The sequence below is a fragment of the Cucurbita maxima genome, unplaced genomic scaffold (assembly GCF_002738345.1).
Source record: "Cucurbita maxima cultivar Rimu unplaced genomic scaffold, Cmax_1.0 Cma_Scf00002, whole genome shotgun sequence".
NCBI classification, from domain to species: Eukaryota; Viridiplantae; Streptophyta; class Magnoliopsida; order Cucurbitales; family Cucurbitaceae; genus Cucurbita; species Cucurbita maxima.
Window position 1 is genome coordinate 1875023 of NW_019272018.1, and position 18063 is coordinate 1893085.

The 18063-nt window shown below is 34.9% G+C and overlaps 3 protein-coding genes across 7 annotated transcripts; 1 reads left to right on the top strand and 2 right to left on the bottom strand.

Annotated features, from left to right (window-relative positions):
- On the bottom strand, positions 1 to 2483 carry LOC111470770 (40S ribosomal protein S24-1-like). Its single transcript, XM_023116374.1, has 5 exons — positions 2328 to 2483; positions 1648 to 1689; positions 1145 to 1315; positions 423 to 509; positions 1 to 340 (listed from the first exon to the last, which is right to left on the bottom strand). The coding sequence occupies exons 1-5, from the start codon at positions 2397 to 2399 to the stop codon at positions 299 to 301; spliced, it is 414 nt and encodes a 137-aa protein (XP_022972142.1). The 5' UTR covers positions 2400 to 2483; the 3' UTR covers positions 1 to 298.
- Positions 2484 to 3777: 1294 nt separating this feature from the next.
- LOC111465251 (trafficking protein particle complex subunit 5) lies at positions 3778 to 10322 on the bottom strand. 5 transcript variants are annotated; one of them, XM_023109622.1, is made up of 9 exons: positions 10101 to 10322; positions 9441 to 9544; positions 8963 to 9051; positions 8302 to 8365; positions 6494 to 6571; positions 5027 to 5103; positions 4886 to 4952; positions 4699 to 4806; positions 3778 to 4138 (listed from the first exon to the last, which is right to left on the bottom strand). In XM_023109622.1, the coding sequence occupies exons 2-9, from the start codon at positions 9510 to 9512 to the stop codon at positions 4109 to 4111; spliced, it is 585 nt and encodes a 194-aa protein (XP_022965390.1). In that variant the 5' UTR covers positions 9513 to 9544; positions 10101 to 10322; the 3' UTR covers positions 3778 to 4108. The 5 variants fall into 5 exon arrangements, with proteins under 5 accessions (XP_022965390.1, XP_022965389.1, XP_022965382.1 ...); XM_023109621.1 differs by having other exon boundaries at positions 9441 to 9547; XM_023109614.1 differs by having other exon boundaries at positions 10047 to 10322.
- Positions 10323 to 10681: 359 nt separating this feature from the next.
- LOC111465613 lies at positions 10682 to 17607 on the top strand. The gene is made up of 6 exons (XM_023110086.1): positions 10682 to 11592; positions 13465 to 13567; positions 13918 to 13973; positions 16261 to 16425; positions 16880 to 16993; positions 17336 to 17607. Exons 1-6 carry the CDS (start codon positions 10900 to 10902, stop codon positions 17426 to 17428), a joined length of 1224 nt encoding a protein of 407 aa, XP_022965854.1. The 5' UTR covers positions 10682 to 10899; the 3' UTR covers positions 17429 to 17607.
- Positions 17608 to 18063: the final 456 nt, after the last annotated feature.

The window sequence follows — 18063 nt, forward strand, 5'->3', positions numbered from 1 at the left end:
GGGTTCAAACCATTAAAATTGTTTTCCGATCAAATTACTCATAATAGTTTAGTAAGGGATGCATTTGAGCTTTAACAATGAACAACAAAATACATTGGTGTCAATAATAATTCTTCAGACATTGACTGACTTCATTTCAAAAAAGGCTAAAACATTGGGTGTCAACAATTCTCCAGACGTTGATTTCATTTCAAAAATGGCAACACACCACTTTAGAACTAGAACTAAGTGAGAGATGGAATAAAGAAATGATAAGAGAGAAAAGGGCAGAAGAACAAAATACAGAGCAGTAGACTCATCATTTCTTCTTTCCAGCCTTGGCAGCGTCTGAGGCCTTTGTCTGGTCCAAGAAATTGCAGCCATATTAGTACATATTGTGATATTTTCTTTCATATTTAGAACAAAGCGAAGGGTTTACTCACTTTCTTTACTCCACGAATCTTCTTGGCTCTGTTCTTCCTCTCCTTCATTTGCTTCCTTGATTTCTCTACTTTAGTGTCAAGTCCATTCTGTAACAAGATAACAACACTTGATTTCAGAAAATAAGCCCAGGAAAGCTATATTGAAACATACTGATCTGACATTCAATAACCTTCTATCAAACAAGTCACCGAAATGACTCACTTAGAACATGAAAGCATCTTGCAACAGCAAATTAAAGAGCAAATCTTTTAAACAAAGAAACCAGCATCTCAAGCATTATTCTCACAACTGCCCATCGAACTGTCCCTCATCCCCACCCCCCATCTTCTCTTTAATCAATCGATGCAATATTAGTCTTCTCGTATAAGAACTATCATATTTTCACCATCTTTTAACTTCATTTGCTATGCATCTCCATATGACCCAATTGCATCCTAATGTGCCCCATACCCCCACGCCCACACCTCTACATTTGTCCCCTGTATATCTAAAATGGAACTCAACATGTATACCACTACTCTTCGATACACACATTGCACAAAGCAGTTTCCATAGTTTTTAAACTAGTATTGAATACTTTAGCAACATCACAGGTAAGAATCTTAAATACTAAGTTTGCATCAAACACAATATATGTGCGGGCAGAGCTGCCGAGGAAACAAAAGGGAAAAGATAGTAACCAAATCCCAGGATGGAAATGTTGATAAGGAAGAGAAAATACCCTGATGAGCCTGTACTTGGGTTCGTATTTTTTAGCATTTTCAACAGAATCATAGATCAAACCAAACCCAGTAGATTTTCCACCTCCAAAGTGAGTCCGGAACTTGAAAACAAAAATTGCATTTGCATCCTTCACATCATATATTCTTGCTAACTTTTCCTTCAGCTCTGCCTTCATATCAAAAAGACAAAAGTCAAATCAAATGGGGGGACAATTTAATATGTGAATAGTCAAAACAAATCCTCCAATAATTAGACTTGAAACACAAAAACGATTAAGCTTGACAATGTATTATTGGCATAATATCGCTAAACAATGAAAAAAAAAACAAAATATAAACTGTGACAAATTGGGTGAAGCATGTAAGCAGCTTCTACAAGCATACAAAAAGAAAAAGGAAAACAAATGCAACGGCCAAACTTATTCATTGTGAAAGCAATCCACAAGTTGCAACTACTAAACTAAAGCAGAAAAATAATTTCAGCCGCAACAAAGAGATTTACCTTAGAGACGTTTGGTCTTCCTGGGTGAAGAACATCAATGACCTGCATCAAACAGAAAAAGGAACAGTCAGAACTAAAGCCTAAAATAGAACTAATGAGCTCCATTGTCATAGTGTTTGTTTCCTTAAGAGTAAAACTCAAATTCTCATAGAACTCATCTAATACCAAAAAGGAAAAAGAAATGTGGCATGCTCACGAAACATATTATTTTTCCAATATCAGTGTGTTCGTGTCTAACCCTGTTCTATTTGACGCCTAACACTACTCTGTTTAATTATCAAGGAACTGTAGAGTATTAAATCCAGAGCAGAGGCGGCCTCACAGAATAATTTATAACAGAATGTTAGCAGATATAGATGGCGTAAAGGTTAACAAAAAGAACGAACATAAAACTAAATAATTAATTTGCGCAACATAAAAAATAAATAATAATAAATAAATAAATAAACAGGGGAAAAGTGGGAATCAAATAAACGGAAACAATATGCAATTGCAAAAATTTGAGTAAGGATCATTGAATCTACTTTAAAACAAAGGAAAACAGTAACAGAGATCGGAAGTTCGAATGCTAAGTTATTCCTTACGAAACTAATCCGAGAAATACTTGAAAGATTCAATGTATCAATATCTTGCTATTGAGATAACTAAAAGAAAAGATAAGAAAGAAGAGGCAAACTCACAAATTGCTTCCTGGAGAGAAGCCGGTTGGTCATGAACTTTCTGGTTCGTATGGTGACTGCCTTGTCCGCCATTGTTGGTGAGGAGTAGGATGAAGTGAACTGAAGCGAAGCGCAACAACACTAGGGTTCTGCAAAGAGGAGAGACTTTGATAGAATGAAACCCTGGGGGCATAGATAGGGCTATTGTTATGGGCTCTTCATTGAAGCCCATCACTAAAGGCCCAGCTAAGTTTTTTTTCTCAATTTTCAAATTTTTATATTTTATTTTTAACTGATTGAATTAAAAAATAAATAAATAAAAACTATTAAGTTTAAAAATATTTCAAAATTACCATCGTTAATAAATTTGAGAAAGAAAACTTTAAGATTGACCTTGTAAAAAAAATCAAAATACTCCTAATGCAAATATAAATAATTTGGTTCGAGAAAATTTTCAATTTCATTTCTACATGGAAAAAATTGTCAAAACGATAACAATTATAATTCTTTTTTAATTTAACGACATTTAGAGTTTATGAGATTTGAACTTTTGTCATTTTTGTTAAATTACATGTTCGTAATTTTGAATAATTTTTCAGTAGTTTATCAAGTGTTTTAATGTTTTGTATTAAGTTCAAAATTCTTATTAGATTGAGCGGGAATGGGAATTGCTTAGATTGGACTAAGGATCCTTGTAGGTGAATTTAGTAATATTGAAATTTCGTTTTGAGGTAAGTAGTTCTCCTAATGAATAGTTTTAAGGCTACATTATGTAATTGGATCGTTGTTTGCTATATTTTGTGATGAATGTGATATTCATGCATGTATTTGTTACCCATTTAATATTAAAATCATAATGCGCTAAGTTGAATGGACTCATCTGATTGGGCATCTATTTCCTTTAGATAGGTTAACTTTTTAAGGTTCGTTTATCAACAACCACAATATTTCGGTCTTCTATCTTCTCCTCCAAGCTTTATTATAATTATACTAATTCAACGGTTTTTCCAAGCATAGTCTATTATACTACGTGATATACAACACATTTTAATGGTTTTTCCAAGCATAGTCTATTATACTACATGATATACAACACATCTTAATATGATATACAATAGATCTTACTATTTGTTCTTAGAATTATCGTTGGGGTAGTTTGTTTACGGTTTTCTTAAACAACATTCCTCATAGACAAACTTCTTCACAACCCACCATTGTTGAATACTAAAACACGAAGGTACCATTTATCGACAAATGGAGAGGTTTAAATTGAACAACAACCCTTCTTAAAATAGACATTATTTCCAAGAATACAATCCCGAGTATTGGTTCCTTTAAGCCATAATTCATTTCCTTTTCCTTTTAGGTATCAAACAATTTCCCTTATTGGTTCTTAAGAAAATTCACATGTACAGCTACACAACGAACATAAAGCGTTATAACTTTAATATAAACACAGCGACAGACAAAATTAGCAACAAAAGCTTGAATTGGTAGATTAAAATGTGGTTCTGTTCAAACATTCAGAGTTCACAAATATCACCAAGAGGCTGAATAAACCATTTGAAGTTCATATAAACACCTTTACAATAATACTACTAAATCTTATAGTTTCACAATTGTGCCATCATTTTGCCATCAAGTAAAGAAAATAATTGACGAGCGAAAGTTCCTTACAGCTTCACTACAGGGATATAGCAGGTGGAAATCTTTATTTGTTCGAAGGGCTAAAAAGAAATTCACCATTCCCCATTCTCCATTCTCCATTATCACAAAGCTGTCAAAGCTTACTTCAGATGATATTATCCTAATCTAGCTTCTCTTGCTAATACCTGAAAAGGGGGTCGAGAAGAAAAAAGAGAAGGGAAAAGACAAGCGAGCACACAATTATTTGAGAGAAAATGGAAAGGGAACTTGACATTAAACCTTCAAAATAATACAGCACAGATGCATATATAACTCCTAAGATGCATGGATACAGGCATAAGACATAGATATGATAACACACACAAACACAGAGACACATCACAATTTTGAAATCTTTGATATGAACACAACAAAGACACGTTCATTAAAATATACATTTTTTATAAGTAAATTCAATCAATGAGTTTACACATTTATAGGCTAAAAAACGAGTTTCATGTACTATGTTATAAAAAAATTATTATGCATCTATTTATTATGTTTTAACAAGGGTTTAGTAAGTGCCTAACAAGTATTCGATATCCCATATTAGCCTTGTACAACTAATATCTAACATATATCTATTGAGCTATCTGACATGGACAAATTTGCAAACGAGTGTTTAAAAAAGGAACTCCAATAAGCATTAATCAGAAAAAAAGAGTAAAGTTCGGTTTTTTGGTGGAAGAGGGGGGAGGATACTCACCTCTTCTGCAAATTTAATCAAAATAGTCGTCCGTGGTCTTTGTTGGCCCTCCACTGGAACGAAATGCGCCGTTACAACAGCAGGAAACCCAGCATTGTCCAGAACACCCTTATAGCAAATAGGAACAAATTCAGAACTTTCATAAACTAGATTACCACCCATATCATGGAGAGCTTGCAGAACTTACTTTTACTATGCCAGCTACAAAAGCCCCGCAGTTAAACGCTCCCATGTCTTTTGGAATTGAAATAAATCTACGGTAAATGTCTGGGTTATTGAGTGAATGCCAAAAAAAAAGCATAAGTACGAAGACTGGGACAATAGTTACCTATTCACGAGCAGCTCTTTCTCACTGATCATGTACTCATCTTCATGCTCAGTGCCTTTCTCAAGTGAGTCAGCAACCTGACAACATGCAAGCAGAAATTAGTAGATCTTTTCTACTTATTCTGCCTAACAGTTAAATACTTTCAAAAACAATTTTTAAAATCATGACCCAATTTTGGAATCTAAACACATGTAGCATCTGATTTTATTTTTATTTTTATTTTTTGAGAAAAAGAAACCAAGCTTTTATTTGAGAAATGTGAAAGAATATTCCATACAAGAGGAGCCCACCCACAACAAATGCCTGTTCCCTAAAAAAACTATTATTTCTCTCATGCTAAGTACACACACCATAACACGACAAAAAAAAAAAAGGAAAAAAACACAAGTCTGCCAAAGAACTCTTCCTAAGGGGGGACAATGTCCCCCATCATGGATCTACAATTTCTGTTACGCACAAGAGAACCCAAAGAAGTCCAAAAAACAACCTCAAGTCAACTGCACAAACTAGCAAGACCAAAACAAATGATCAAGATGCTATGAAGCTTCTGTGAACAAGATGCACCACAGATGCCCCAAACACAAAGAAAAACACCTTTGAACGAGATTCAGAGTGTTGACTTTTCCATGCAAAACCTACCAGACAAAAATTTCGACCATGCAAAATCTTCAGGGAAAAAAAAATTTAACCTCCTTTCGAATTTTAACCTTCCATCGGGAGGAAAACACAGGAGTCTTTTTTTCTTTTTTTTCTTTTTTTTTGGGGGGGGGTGCTCAACAACTGGAAAAGATTCAAAAGCCAAAACGAAGAATCTTTCTACCATGGTTGATTTGAATATCCCTAATCAACCTCAAAAGGCTATAGCCTCGAACACCTCCTATCCAAATACAGAGAGGAGAACCCTAAAGAACGGGAAAGCAAGTTGGACACAGGAGACAACCAAAACCAACTGATAATGTAACATCGGTTTAGGAGTTAAATTTAAAAACAGTTTTATAATAGTTTTCAATCTACATCAACTAAAAAAAACTAATGTAGAAATGTGGTTTTAGATTCAGATGTGCAAAGTAAAGTCGGACTCTTCAGAGGCTCATTGAACTGTATCGATGCAGTGAGATCCTGAATACCACTCATGTTGTCATATCTTTGGGTTACCCTCTAAGATCTACATTCAAAGAAGTCAAAAAGGAATAACCTTAATTTGAGGAGTATAGGTGCAATCCTATTAAATAAGGGAATTAGCCTATTTCCTATTTTCTATTGTTCCATTTTCTGCATTGTTCCCTTTTTCTGTATAGTTCCCTTTTCACAAGATTATTAGTTGTATGGTCTTGTCTAATGAATAATAAGAAAACAGAGTAATACATATTATTCTTGCAACAAAAGGTTAGTTTTCGCAATTTGAAGTTAGAGGGTGTATCTACCATACTTTAAGGGCAATTTGTGCAAGAAAATACAAGCATTCACCTTTCCAAACAAAATCTTCCAAATTGTGCTGTGTACAAATGACAGAATTCCTAACAATCGTGTCTCCCGTCTATTTCCCTGAGAGAACAAAGAAGCATAAAGCAGATTTGAACATTACCTTAAAGGTAGAGCAAATACGAAAGAACGAAAAAATTATGTAAATGAAAATCTGCAATTCAAATCTAAAAATATTGCGCTTTATGCTCAAGAGTTATCTCCCATGTACAAGCCCAATAACTGATGCTCTAACAAAAATTAATCAATAACTAAACTTTCATGGTTAAACAGGTCTACCATCTTCATTGCAAGTAGAAGGGAATTAATGATAACTGCCGTTAAAGTTAGCTAAGTGGTTTGGGAGTATTTTTATAGTTGTTTTAGAACTTAGTTTCACACGCTAATTCTTTTTCAATAGTTTTCTCTTGTTGTAAGTTCAAAAAATACACTTTTGAATTGCAGATTATACCTAAATAATTACTTATTATAATTAATGAACCATTGATTGGAAAACACTGCAGAACACATCCAAAATAAAAAAGCATGGCAAAAAATACATTTTTGATCACTAAGGTATGGAGTTAGTGCTATTTGATCGCGAGGACTGAAAAGGGACACTTTTAGTACGTAAGGTTTGAAAAATAGTTCTAAATGGTGTCATGTGGAAGTGGTGGCGGGAATAGATAGGGTAAACAATGAAGAAATCATCGACAGAAGTGCGTTAGGGAACTTAGAGGGTGGGAATCATTTTAATGGAGTGTCCATTGTGGGACTTTGGAAAAGAGATAGCCCTCTTGAAAGGCTATTGTTATACTGTAGTTTCTTAATATTTCATCCAATCAAGACCACACTTGTTTATACAGACTTCGAACCCTGTTCCAAAACTTGAAGTAGAAAAATGTTACAGAACAGTGACTTTATTTCTAACAACACTGTTCTTTTTCTCCTTTCCTAAACCCACAGCACTGTAATCCTTCCAAAAACCATGAAACTAATTAATTTAAAATAAATGTCTGGAACACTTCATTTCTATCTCATTCCAGACTACTTTTCAGAATAAATCTCCAGAGAGACTTTAGATCTGGAATGAAGAGCTTCCTTCCATATCTGAAGCTTCGTTCTAATGAGCCTTCTGATCTGGAAGGAAACTCTTCATTCCAGATCTGAAGAGGTGGCAGGGGAACAACAAAAGTGAAGTGACAGTGGTCGATGGCTGGAGAGAGGCAGATGGTGGTGGTAAGGTTCAGGGAGAATAGGACAGACAAAGAAGAAAAGGGAAAGAAAGAGAGAAAGGCCACTTCACCAGCAAAATAATATTAATTTTATTTAATTTTGCCAAGTCAATATAATACAAGTCATCAATTACCACATCATAATCCGTTAGTCACCAATGATCAAATGGGCTTGGGGACCATTTAGAGCTATTTTAGAAACCCTAGGCCTAAAAGTATCTATTTTCAAACCTTAAGAACCAAATAGACACAAGACGAAAAGTGTATTCTGACCGGAAAATAAATATATCTCTATCGTCTGGTAGTTTTTGTTCTGAATATTGTTTTTAAAAAATAACTGTCAATTAAGTTATCTACACCAAACAAATCTTTATTTTAAAAATTAGACAACCATTTTTAACCATATTTCGAAACCCTAATTTTCAGAAGAATTTCAAAGCTTTTTAAAAATAAATTTGCAATTTAAACTTAAAATAAAATTCTGAGAACATAAAACAAACTTCAGCAGAAAAAGCAAAACAATGTGGTTCAGTTAAAGAAAGCAAAATGTTCAATTAGCTTTAACATAAGATTCTATACCTTTTCTCGATGACAAAACAGTTCCAATACTCGAGCACCAACTGCATAGCCTGCATCCTCCAACCTGATTCATTTTAGTTCAAAGCCATCGAACTGTGAGATAAACAATTCTAATGTGCAAGGGAAAAAAGTAACAAGGACATACGACATTGCTGCTATTATTCCTAGACAGAATAGTTTCCATTATTATTATAAGTGATATATCCATCTGAAAATAAGAATAAAAAAAAAAACTAAAAATTTCCGGAATTCAACATCATCAACATATCACATTTACAATCCTTTCACCCACATTGAAGTGCCTCATGGACGCAAAAAGGGCATAGCCCCAAGAAGACCAAATCCTTCTCTGGACAGCAGCATTTAACTGCCTAAATACTACGAAGTCTAAAACAAACCTGAAACTTTACCCCTCTCCTTAAATCGGGCCTTTGGAGATATATATATTTTTATATATATATATATATATATATATATCAGAAGGAAAAGAATAAAAAAAGAATATGCAATCAATTGAACATAAGAATTTTCAAATCTACAACATTTGCCATTATTGACGTACATCTCCTGTTAATTTTTGTACCCCCTTTCCAAAAGAAACAAAGACCATAATGATGAATCGTTGTTAGTTAAGATATAATAGCTCCAAATGAAAAATCACCTTCGTTCCAACTCAGCAATGTTGTCAACCTGAGTCTGATTGTATTGCACGAGTTCAGAGAACAAGAATGCAAATGCACTCAAACTCACCTACACATGAACAAATTAAAATGAAGTCACATGCATATTGTAGCTCAAATTCACTTGAAATTATCAAATGATCGTTGATAAGGGGTCTCTAGAAATAATATGCCCTGCTGTAAGGATTCTGTTCCAGATACAAAAAGACATATAATTTAGAAGGAAAAAAAACTCAAGTTCAAGTCAATGTAAACATACAAGCTCAGCAAAGAAATAATATGCCAAGCTCTTGCGTTTTCACTTAGTTAAACATACATATCAAGATTGCAACTGCAAAATCCAGCAAGGAACTAAAGAGTTCTATTTAAACAAATTGGTCCACACGGAGGTAAAACAGAGCTGAAATTTTTCACAAGAAAAAAAGAAGCAAACGTATCTGTAGAGATAAGGGGAACAACCTCCTGTTTTCCCTTGCTGAGAGGTCTGTCGAGGACATTAGAATACTGCTTGACCTTCCCAACTCCGATCATGATTCCCTAATGCTCGGAAGCGTTGGTGGAAACTACTGGTGAAAAATCGTCAACAAAAAAAAAATGTTAAAACCCTTAAGTTCTATCCACTTTCCGTCCTCCAGATCATCTCGAACATGTTTTATTAGAATGTTGTTTTGAAAGAAATGGCATCACAAGAAATAAAAATTTAGTACAACGAGATGACAAAGGAAGCACAAAAAGAGATCATTATAACAACTTTCAGAAAACAATCTAATTCGATCAAGAAAAAAATACACTTAGAGAGACGAGCAAAAAACGATGTACAAATATCACTACAACTCCACGTTTATATTAGTGATCAAATAACAAGTCAGTCGTAAGAAATCGAACAAACAATACACAATCCTCACTCGCAAGTGAGAACACAAATAATCTGAATTTTTAAGGCACCAAAATTCTAACTGAACCGAAAATCTTGAAACGGACAGACTGTTTCAGAAGCTAATCAAACCAAATTGTAAACTGATTTGACCTAAATACCTTAAGAAACTTGATCAAAGGACAATTTACCGCGTAAAACACTATGTTTAAGTTGGAAAAGGTTTGCCACTGCAGATCTAATGCCGAGGGTGTGAGTGTCGCAGATATGAGTGTCACCGTTGCAAATCTGGCGTGGATTCGCAAACGAGGAGATATTCGAGCTGCGGCCGCGGATCTGTCGCGCCGCCGCGTCTGTCGCCGAAGTGGGGAAGGAAGATCAAAGAGAAATGAAGAAGAGAGGTCGAATGGTTAGGGAGCGGGGAGAAAGAGGAAACCGACGGTAAAAGGTTTTTATTTTTATTTTTATTTTTATTTTTAGTTTATACTTTCATATTCCTTATCCATGGCTTAGGAGTGATTTATAGCTGATTAATTAAAATTATTTAATAAATAGTTTAACCGTTCAAATTAATATTTAATTATATAAATATATATAATTAAATAAAATCTGATCCAGGGCTTTCTCCTGTTAAATGACTGATTCCTTCCCTTTTCTTTGTGATGGTCCAATGAAAATTGCTATTTCTAATTAAAATTACTATTTAATTATATATATATATATATATTAGATTAAAAAATAAAAATAAAAATAAAAATAAAAATAAATATTTTATTTGAATTGGTCGGCGAGAAGGCAATCCAAGCATTAGGCAAGGATCCACAAATAGGTGCCAGGTCGCCATTTCTCAAGCACGCCGTACTCTTCACGACCACCACAATATTTCCTCCCGGGAGAGAGAATTCATCCTCAGCCTCATCTTGATCCTCACCATTCCCACCAAAAACCAATCAACAAAAAGAAAAAAAGGAAGAAAATATCTCAATTCCATTTCATCTTCGCTTCAAAATTCCTCCAAATTCCAGTTCCAAATCTCTAAAATCCATGGTTTCACCTTCATTGCTTGAACCCCATCCATTGAAATGGAACCAATTCCCAGTTCATTTCGTCCAATCTCCTTCTCCATCAACGAGTGGTCGCTGTCATCTCTACAGACCCTTTATCCTACCCAAGAATTTGAGAACGGGTGGTTCTAGCTCTGTCAAATTCGGTGTTAGAGGCTTCTTTTCCAAGGAGGGGAAGAGTTTGACAACTTCGAATTCCAGGTTGGAGCGATTGGTCGATGGAGATAAACCCAAAAGGCCAATGGCGGTAATTGCCAATTCGATTATGGATGCTCTCAAGGCGTTGCGGAAGCCTGCGATTGCTGCGGTGTTGTTGGGATTGCTGTTGATGTACAATCCTAATTCTGCCTTAGCCGCTTCTGGTGGACGCGTTGGAGGAAGTGCGTTTTCGTCGCGCTCGTCTTCGTCTTCGTCTTCGTCTTCGAGGAGTTACTCAACTCCTTCGATGATTTCTGGTTATTCATATTCTGCACCTTATAGTTCGCCGTCGTTGTTTGGCGGCGGCGGGATTTACGTTGGGCCGGCGGTTGGGGTCGGAGTCGGTGCCGGATCGAGTTTTTTCTTCATATTGGCGGGTTTCGCGGCGTTTCTTCTGGTATCTGGATTTCTCTCCGATCGGTCCGATAGTAGTGTTCTCACTGCTTCTGAGAAAACTAGTGTGCTTAAACTTCAAGTATGACAAACCCTTCCCTCTGTATCTTTTTTTCTGATATATGGATTTTCTGTTACTGTTTACTCTCATTCGCCTTTTGAATCAACGGTTGAAATTCAAAACATGGCTGTGTGTTGTGCATATTCATTATGAACTCCTTGGGCTTTCCTTGGGTTTTCAAAACGTGTCTACTAGGGAGAGGTTCTACACCCTTATAAATAATGTTTGGTTCTTTTTCCCAACCGACGTGGGATCTCACATAAACAGTTGTAAGTTTGTAGGTTTAAAATTAAGAGCCTTTTGATGCAGACTGAATCTTTTTTTAAAACAACAATATGAACGGAGAATATGAAAAATAGAAGTATGGTTTCTGTGATGTTTTCTTTTTCCAATTAAAAGTTCACATATAAATTATTCCAGTGTTTACGGTATAGTTTGTAAATAAAATTTGAACATACACTCAAATAGAACTCGAATAATTTCTGGTAACACGTTATGGATGTTACACTCGGCATTTGGAAATGTGATCTTCCGAGGATAACAGAAACAGGAAATCACTGACCAACCAGGTTTGAAAAAAGGAAAAATTTGAGAAAGAAAAGAAAATTTGAGCAGGTCTTAACCGTCCCTAACCAAGGAAATTTTGACAGAGCCAAAAGGATTGTGAATTCTAGAAAGAGCTGAAACGGTGGACTATGTCTTCATCCATTGTGACTTGGCTTAAAGAAGTTGGAATTTTCTCCCATGCTAGAAGTTCTTGTCATGAGGAGCGGCTTTAATGCTTACAGAGGTCTTGTCGATGGTGGTTTACTGATGAAAGTAGAATTCTTGGGAGAAATGCGGATATATCCCACTTGTGGGTTATTTGGATGAGAAACCATATGCATTTCAACAATATTATAGCGACTTTTTATAGTTTTTTGGGGATTGTACAGAACATTGTCTCTATTTGGAGTGCTTTAGACAAAGTTCTAATTCTAGTACCCTCTTGATTAACTTAGCCTGGAGAAGTTTTTGTTTTTTTGTAATTTCCTCCCTTGGCAGAGGATGCATATCTCCTTGGATGTTATATGCTCCCTTTCTTTTTAATGGAAAGTTTCATGTTTCGTATCTTATTTAACAAAAAGAGAGGATACATCTATTGGTTATCTGAGCTTCTGGACACCAAAAAAGTTCAAGAACTTGAACCATTGTTTTTAAAGTTATCAAATTGCAAAATAAGGATTCAGAATAAACATCCCCTTACATGGTTCACTGTCCGAGCTGGTGCTTCTATGTGCCTTGAAGGTAGCGAGACTGATTCTCATCCTTTTTTCAGATCTATTCGCTGGAAGAATTGAAAAAAAAACATCCAGCTCTACCTCTTGCAGTTAACCTTAATGGCCTCATCACCTATGCTCATGGAGGTCATTCTTTTGAAAAGAAGATGAGGATCTTGATGTCTAGCATTGCTAGTATTATTTTTTTTCTGGGTTGGGGGTGTTTATTGTTGAAAAGAAATAGAACCTTCAAAGATGTCAAGAGCCCTATTTCTTTTTTTAATTATAGCTTGACCTATCTTTACCTTAATTGGAAGAGATTTTGTAAATTCCATTTCCCTTGATTGATGCTCCCCTCTCCCTTTATAGGTTTTTTAAATGATTTTAATGGAAAGTTCCTTTGGTTTCTTACGACACAAAAAAGGTTGTAAAGTTCAGTATCACGGTTTGAAAAAAAATGTAATGATGTACTGGCACAGCGTAGAAAACTTAGTTTCTGTAGTCATGAATTATTGATTTTCTTGTAGGATAGATGAATGCAGATTCTAGAGTTACAATTTACTTTATGAAAAATTTCTACAAGTATTTCATCATTCTTAACTCATGGCGTAACTCTCTCTCTCTCTCTCTCTAGGTTGGGTTGTTGGGCATGGGCCGGGGACTCCAAAGAGATCTAAATAGAATTGCTGAAAGTGCTGATACCTCAACCCCTGAGGGTTTGAGCTATGTACTAACTGGTAAACTATCGATTTCTTCCTCTCGAGATTAATTACCTCTCTCATTGTTTCCTTTCATAAAAAAAACAGTTAACTGGTACTGTTAGTCCCTGCATGTTAGAAGGTACTACAGAAAAATAAAAGACCCTAATAACAATGATGCCATCTTCTGTTTTCTGAAACTGTTTCCAGCAGGTGTTGTAAAACAAATTTTCTAAGTCAATATTGTTATTTGTTTCGGAACTGTTTAAAATTCTTCCAAAATGGTTTATAGAGATTTCTTTAAGCAGCAATCACAAGCATGCCCTTCTGTTGTGCAGTTAAAGTAACTTATTCTCTATGTGATTTTTGTTTTCCCCTTTGGGTTGCAGAAACGATTCTTGCCCTACTTCGACATCCTGATTATTGCATTTCAGGTTATTCATCTGTAAGTCCCACTATGTCCTTGGAGATTGCCTGATCTAGTTGCACAGAGTTAACACATGCATATTAATTATGTGTTGAGGGTTGCTGGGTACTAGTGGTGATTGTCCATGCCTGTTTATGAATAAAACACATTGAATAAGGCAGGGGAATGTAAAATGAGATACTTTAATAAACGAACAATAGTACACAAGAAAGTCAATAGACTACGAACACCTTTACAATCAAGAACAGCCCGATGAGTTGAATCTTTGAATAGTTATACTAAACTTGCTCAAAGGGCATGCGGGAAATTCCTCTATTCAATTCCCAAAGCATTTGTTGTTGAAGTTCAATTAATTTATTGCATTTGCGGTTAGGGTTCAATAGTTCTTGCTTGATGTTTTGGAGTTCAGTTCTTTTTGGTTGGACTCAAATCTTTGAAACTTTCCTGGTTTTTTTGTTCAAGGCTTCGGGTCCTTAGACATTGTCTTTGGTTTGGTTTTCGAAGTGTGATTATATGTGTTGAATTTAGTCCTTCAAGCTCTCTTTTTACTAGTTTTTTTTTGTTCAGTTCACTTGGTGTTTCTCGTTGTGGACGTTTTCTTCTATATCTTGTTCTTTTTGTGTTATGTCTTGTTCATTTTTTACTCCCTTGTGGAGTTTGTACTTTTGAGCATTAATCTCTTTTCATTTATTGAATGAAAAGTTTTATCAGTCTCTTTCATTAATGAAAAGAACATCTCTGGTTCAAAAAAAGAAAATATGTTTTCCATAGACATGAGGGAATAAGTTGAGAGCTATGCATTGGGTTCACTTTTCACTTGCTAATAGGAGAATCCAATATCTTCCTTTAAGCAAGAGGCCTAATCTCGGGTTGTTTTCTGCCATTATCATATCTCTATATATTTTTCTGAACAGAACACTTACTCGTCAATATGGTGATTAGTACGAGAAATAACAATAAAATTAGCTGATTGCAAAATCCCATCGCAATCTCTACACTCCTCATTTTGTATTCTTTGGTTCCTCCCTAACCATATTTCTTATAAACTAGCATTAGATATGTTGGACTAAAACCTTTTCCTTCTTATCTAGACTGTGACCAAGGAGATTTTTTTTTATCCCTGTATCAAGAATGAATAACTCTGGAACAATGTCCCAACCTTTTTTTTTTTTTATTTACTGTCAAAGGAAGACTAAGTGAAACTGAGTTTTGTCTCTTTGTGCATAGAACACACCAATTTAGAAAGGGTTTACAGGTCATCTTTTTCTAAATCCTCTATATGGGTGCCACCAAACGTTAGTCCATAAAACAACCTTGATTTTCTAGGGCACTCTATGATCTCTTTTAATGCTCTTTCCTCTAAAAATTGTGGCAATAATCTGCTGGGACAAAAGGAACTTGCTAGAGAAAATTCTATAAGAAAATTTTCATTTTCCTCTTCATCTTTTTCGTCAACTTTATTGGTAATAAGAAGTGCATTAATAAGTAGGGATTCTGGATAGAACTAAGTTGCAAGACTTGACCTCTTCTGTAAAGGATGAAGCCTTTTCCTTCAGCAAGTTTTTCCAAAATCTTTTCCTCAATTAGTTTCCAGAAATCAAAACACTAAGATCTTCCCTCAAGTGACACCCCAATTGGAGTGCCATTCTCCCATACAGTTCATGGCTTCAAATTTGAGTCACAACGCAAGCTTTTTTGTATCTTCACACGTTCATAATTAACCTAGGTTGGAGGGCTTTTCTCTGGTTCCTTCTTAGTTCTTTCGGAAAGGGGTCAGGGTCAGCTTGTTCCTTTGTCCTTTAGATTGTTCTTTTTTTGGCTGTGACAATCCTTTTTGAATGAATTTCTTGTTCTCATATATAAAAATAAAAGAAAGAAACCATTCTCATGACCTTCTCCTTGCTCACATTAGCCCTTGAAACTGATGATTTGATCATATATTGGTTAGTCACCCAGGGTCAGCACCATTGCCTATGGGGCATGAGGTTTTGGATGGGAAATTTAACCTTTGCTTCAGGATCAGAATTCTGGTTGAAAAGCTTGCTAAAAGAAAACTGTTGATATCTCCTAGAAATGGAATTTTAGTGCATGAACTTGCTAAGTCTTCAATGGATTTGTGGGGTAGATTTTGTATAAGCTGGTTTGTTATGTTATGCTCTTAATTAGTGGTGAAGTTTATTCTCGTATTCTTGTTTCCAATGTGCAAGCTTATTATCACATTCTTCTTTTAATTATTTCTCACAAGGCTTGCTAGCCTTAGTTGGTAATGGAAGCTTAATTTCACTCTTTTTGAAAAAAAAACTAGATGGATCTGAAACGTAGTATAGAAGATGGAGAGAAGCGTTTCAATAAATTATCAATTGAAGAGCGAGGGAAATTTGATGAGGAAACTCTTGTCAACGTGAATAGCATCAAAAGACAGAGTACAAGCAGCCAGAGAACAAGTGGATTTAGCAATGAGTACATTGTGGTTAGTTTCACTTGGCCTTGAGTTTTATGCGATGTATACTATTCTACATTATTTTTTGTCTTGATTGTTCTAGCTGTGCTGATTTAGAGTAAGTTTTTGGTGTATATTCATTCTCATGATTTTTGTGAGGTGTGTGTGGTAATATTGGGAAACCACTCATTTTAGAGGAAAAGCGTGATGTTCTGTTTCTTATTCTAATATTTTAAAATTTTAACAGAAGTGTCTAGTTTATTCTTTTAGTTCTATTTTAGACACAAAATTGGAAGGAGACGTCTTTTTCTCGATTAAAGCAGAATCCTTCTGGAATGTAATTCAGATTTTAGTTTGATGATTGGTTACTAAGAGGTGCATTCGTTTTGCTGGAATGATAATCTGATAATCTGATATTCATGAGAGAAAAGATCATCATGGTTTCCTTTTTTCTACCCTTTGATCACATTATTTTGAATATTAGATAACAATATTGGTGGCTGCCGAGGGAGTGCATAAGCTACCTGCTATCAATGGTAGTGGGGACTTGAAGGAAGCCTTGCAAAAACTAGCATCTATTCCTTCCAGCAAAATATTGGTAAGTTGGTATTTTAGGCCCAATAATCATTTCTATTTTAGCTTTTTTGTTTTTGAAAATTAAGTTCGTTTTTTCCCAATTTCTTCATAGTTGTTCCTACCTATCTTTTTTTTTCCTTTTAGGAATACAAATTTCAAAAACAAAAATAAGACTTCAAAAACTACTTTTTTTAGTTTTCAAACGTTGATTGAGTTTTGAAAACATTGGTCAAAAGTAGATAACAAATAGAAGAATCTCATCTCATGGGAGTGATCTTTGTAAGTTTGATTTTAAATGACTAAAAACCAAAATCTGAAGTTTTGTTTATTCTTAGATCTCAAAGTCTATTCTGTTTGCCTGCAGGCAGTTGAGGTTTTATGGACGCCGCAGAACGAGAACGACACGTTGTCTGAGCGTGAACTCCTGGAAGATTATCCACTTCTAAGGCCTCTATAAGTATGTGCGAAAATATATTCTTATTCTTAACTTCGCTGTACTTATCACAAGGATGTATAATGACACTAGAATATAGAGAGCTGTCTTGACATGGGAAAAGTGTATATAATACCATATCAGAAAATTGGTCCACAAGTTACTAAATTTAGTTTAGATTTGGATGTTTTTCATTCAGGTTCTATCTATCATTTGGTGAGTGAACACTGGCTTTCTGCATTCTACTATTTAGTGATGATAGAATGGTTATAGCATATTGAAATTGAAATTGAATGTTTACCCCAACCCAACAATCAGGAGATTGTGAAGTCTTTATGCTCTTTAGATAAACATTGAGGTTCATGACCAATAATGCTCAACACTCATAGAAGAGTCCAATCTTGTAAGTTGCAGCTTTTCTTTTTCTGGTTTCTTCATCCCTGGGAATTTTAGTTGCAATGATTATGAGATTTAGTGACCTACTTTTTAGGTCTAGACCTACGAAGGCCATTATTGAAAAGTTTCAGTTATTATATTATCAAAAGTTAAATGAAAATATTTAAAAATATATTTTTCTAAAACAAAATAAATAAAGTCAGGGTACCCCTATAAGACTATTGGGAGTACAAAATAAAGAGTAAGACAAAATTAGTTCACAA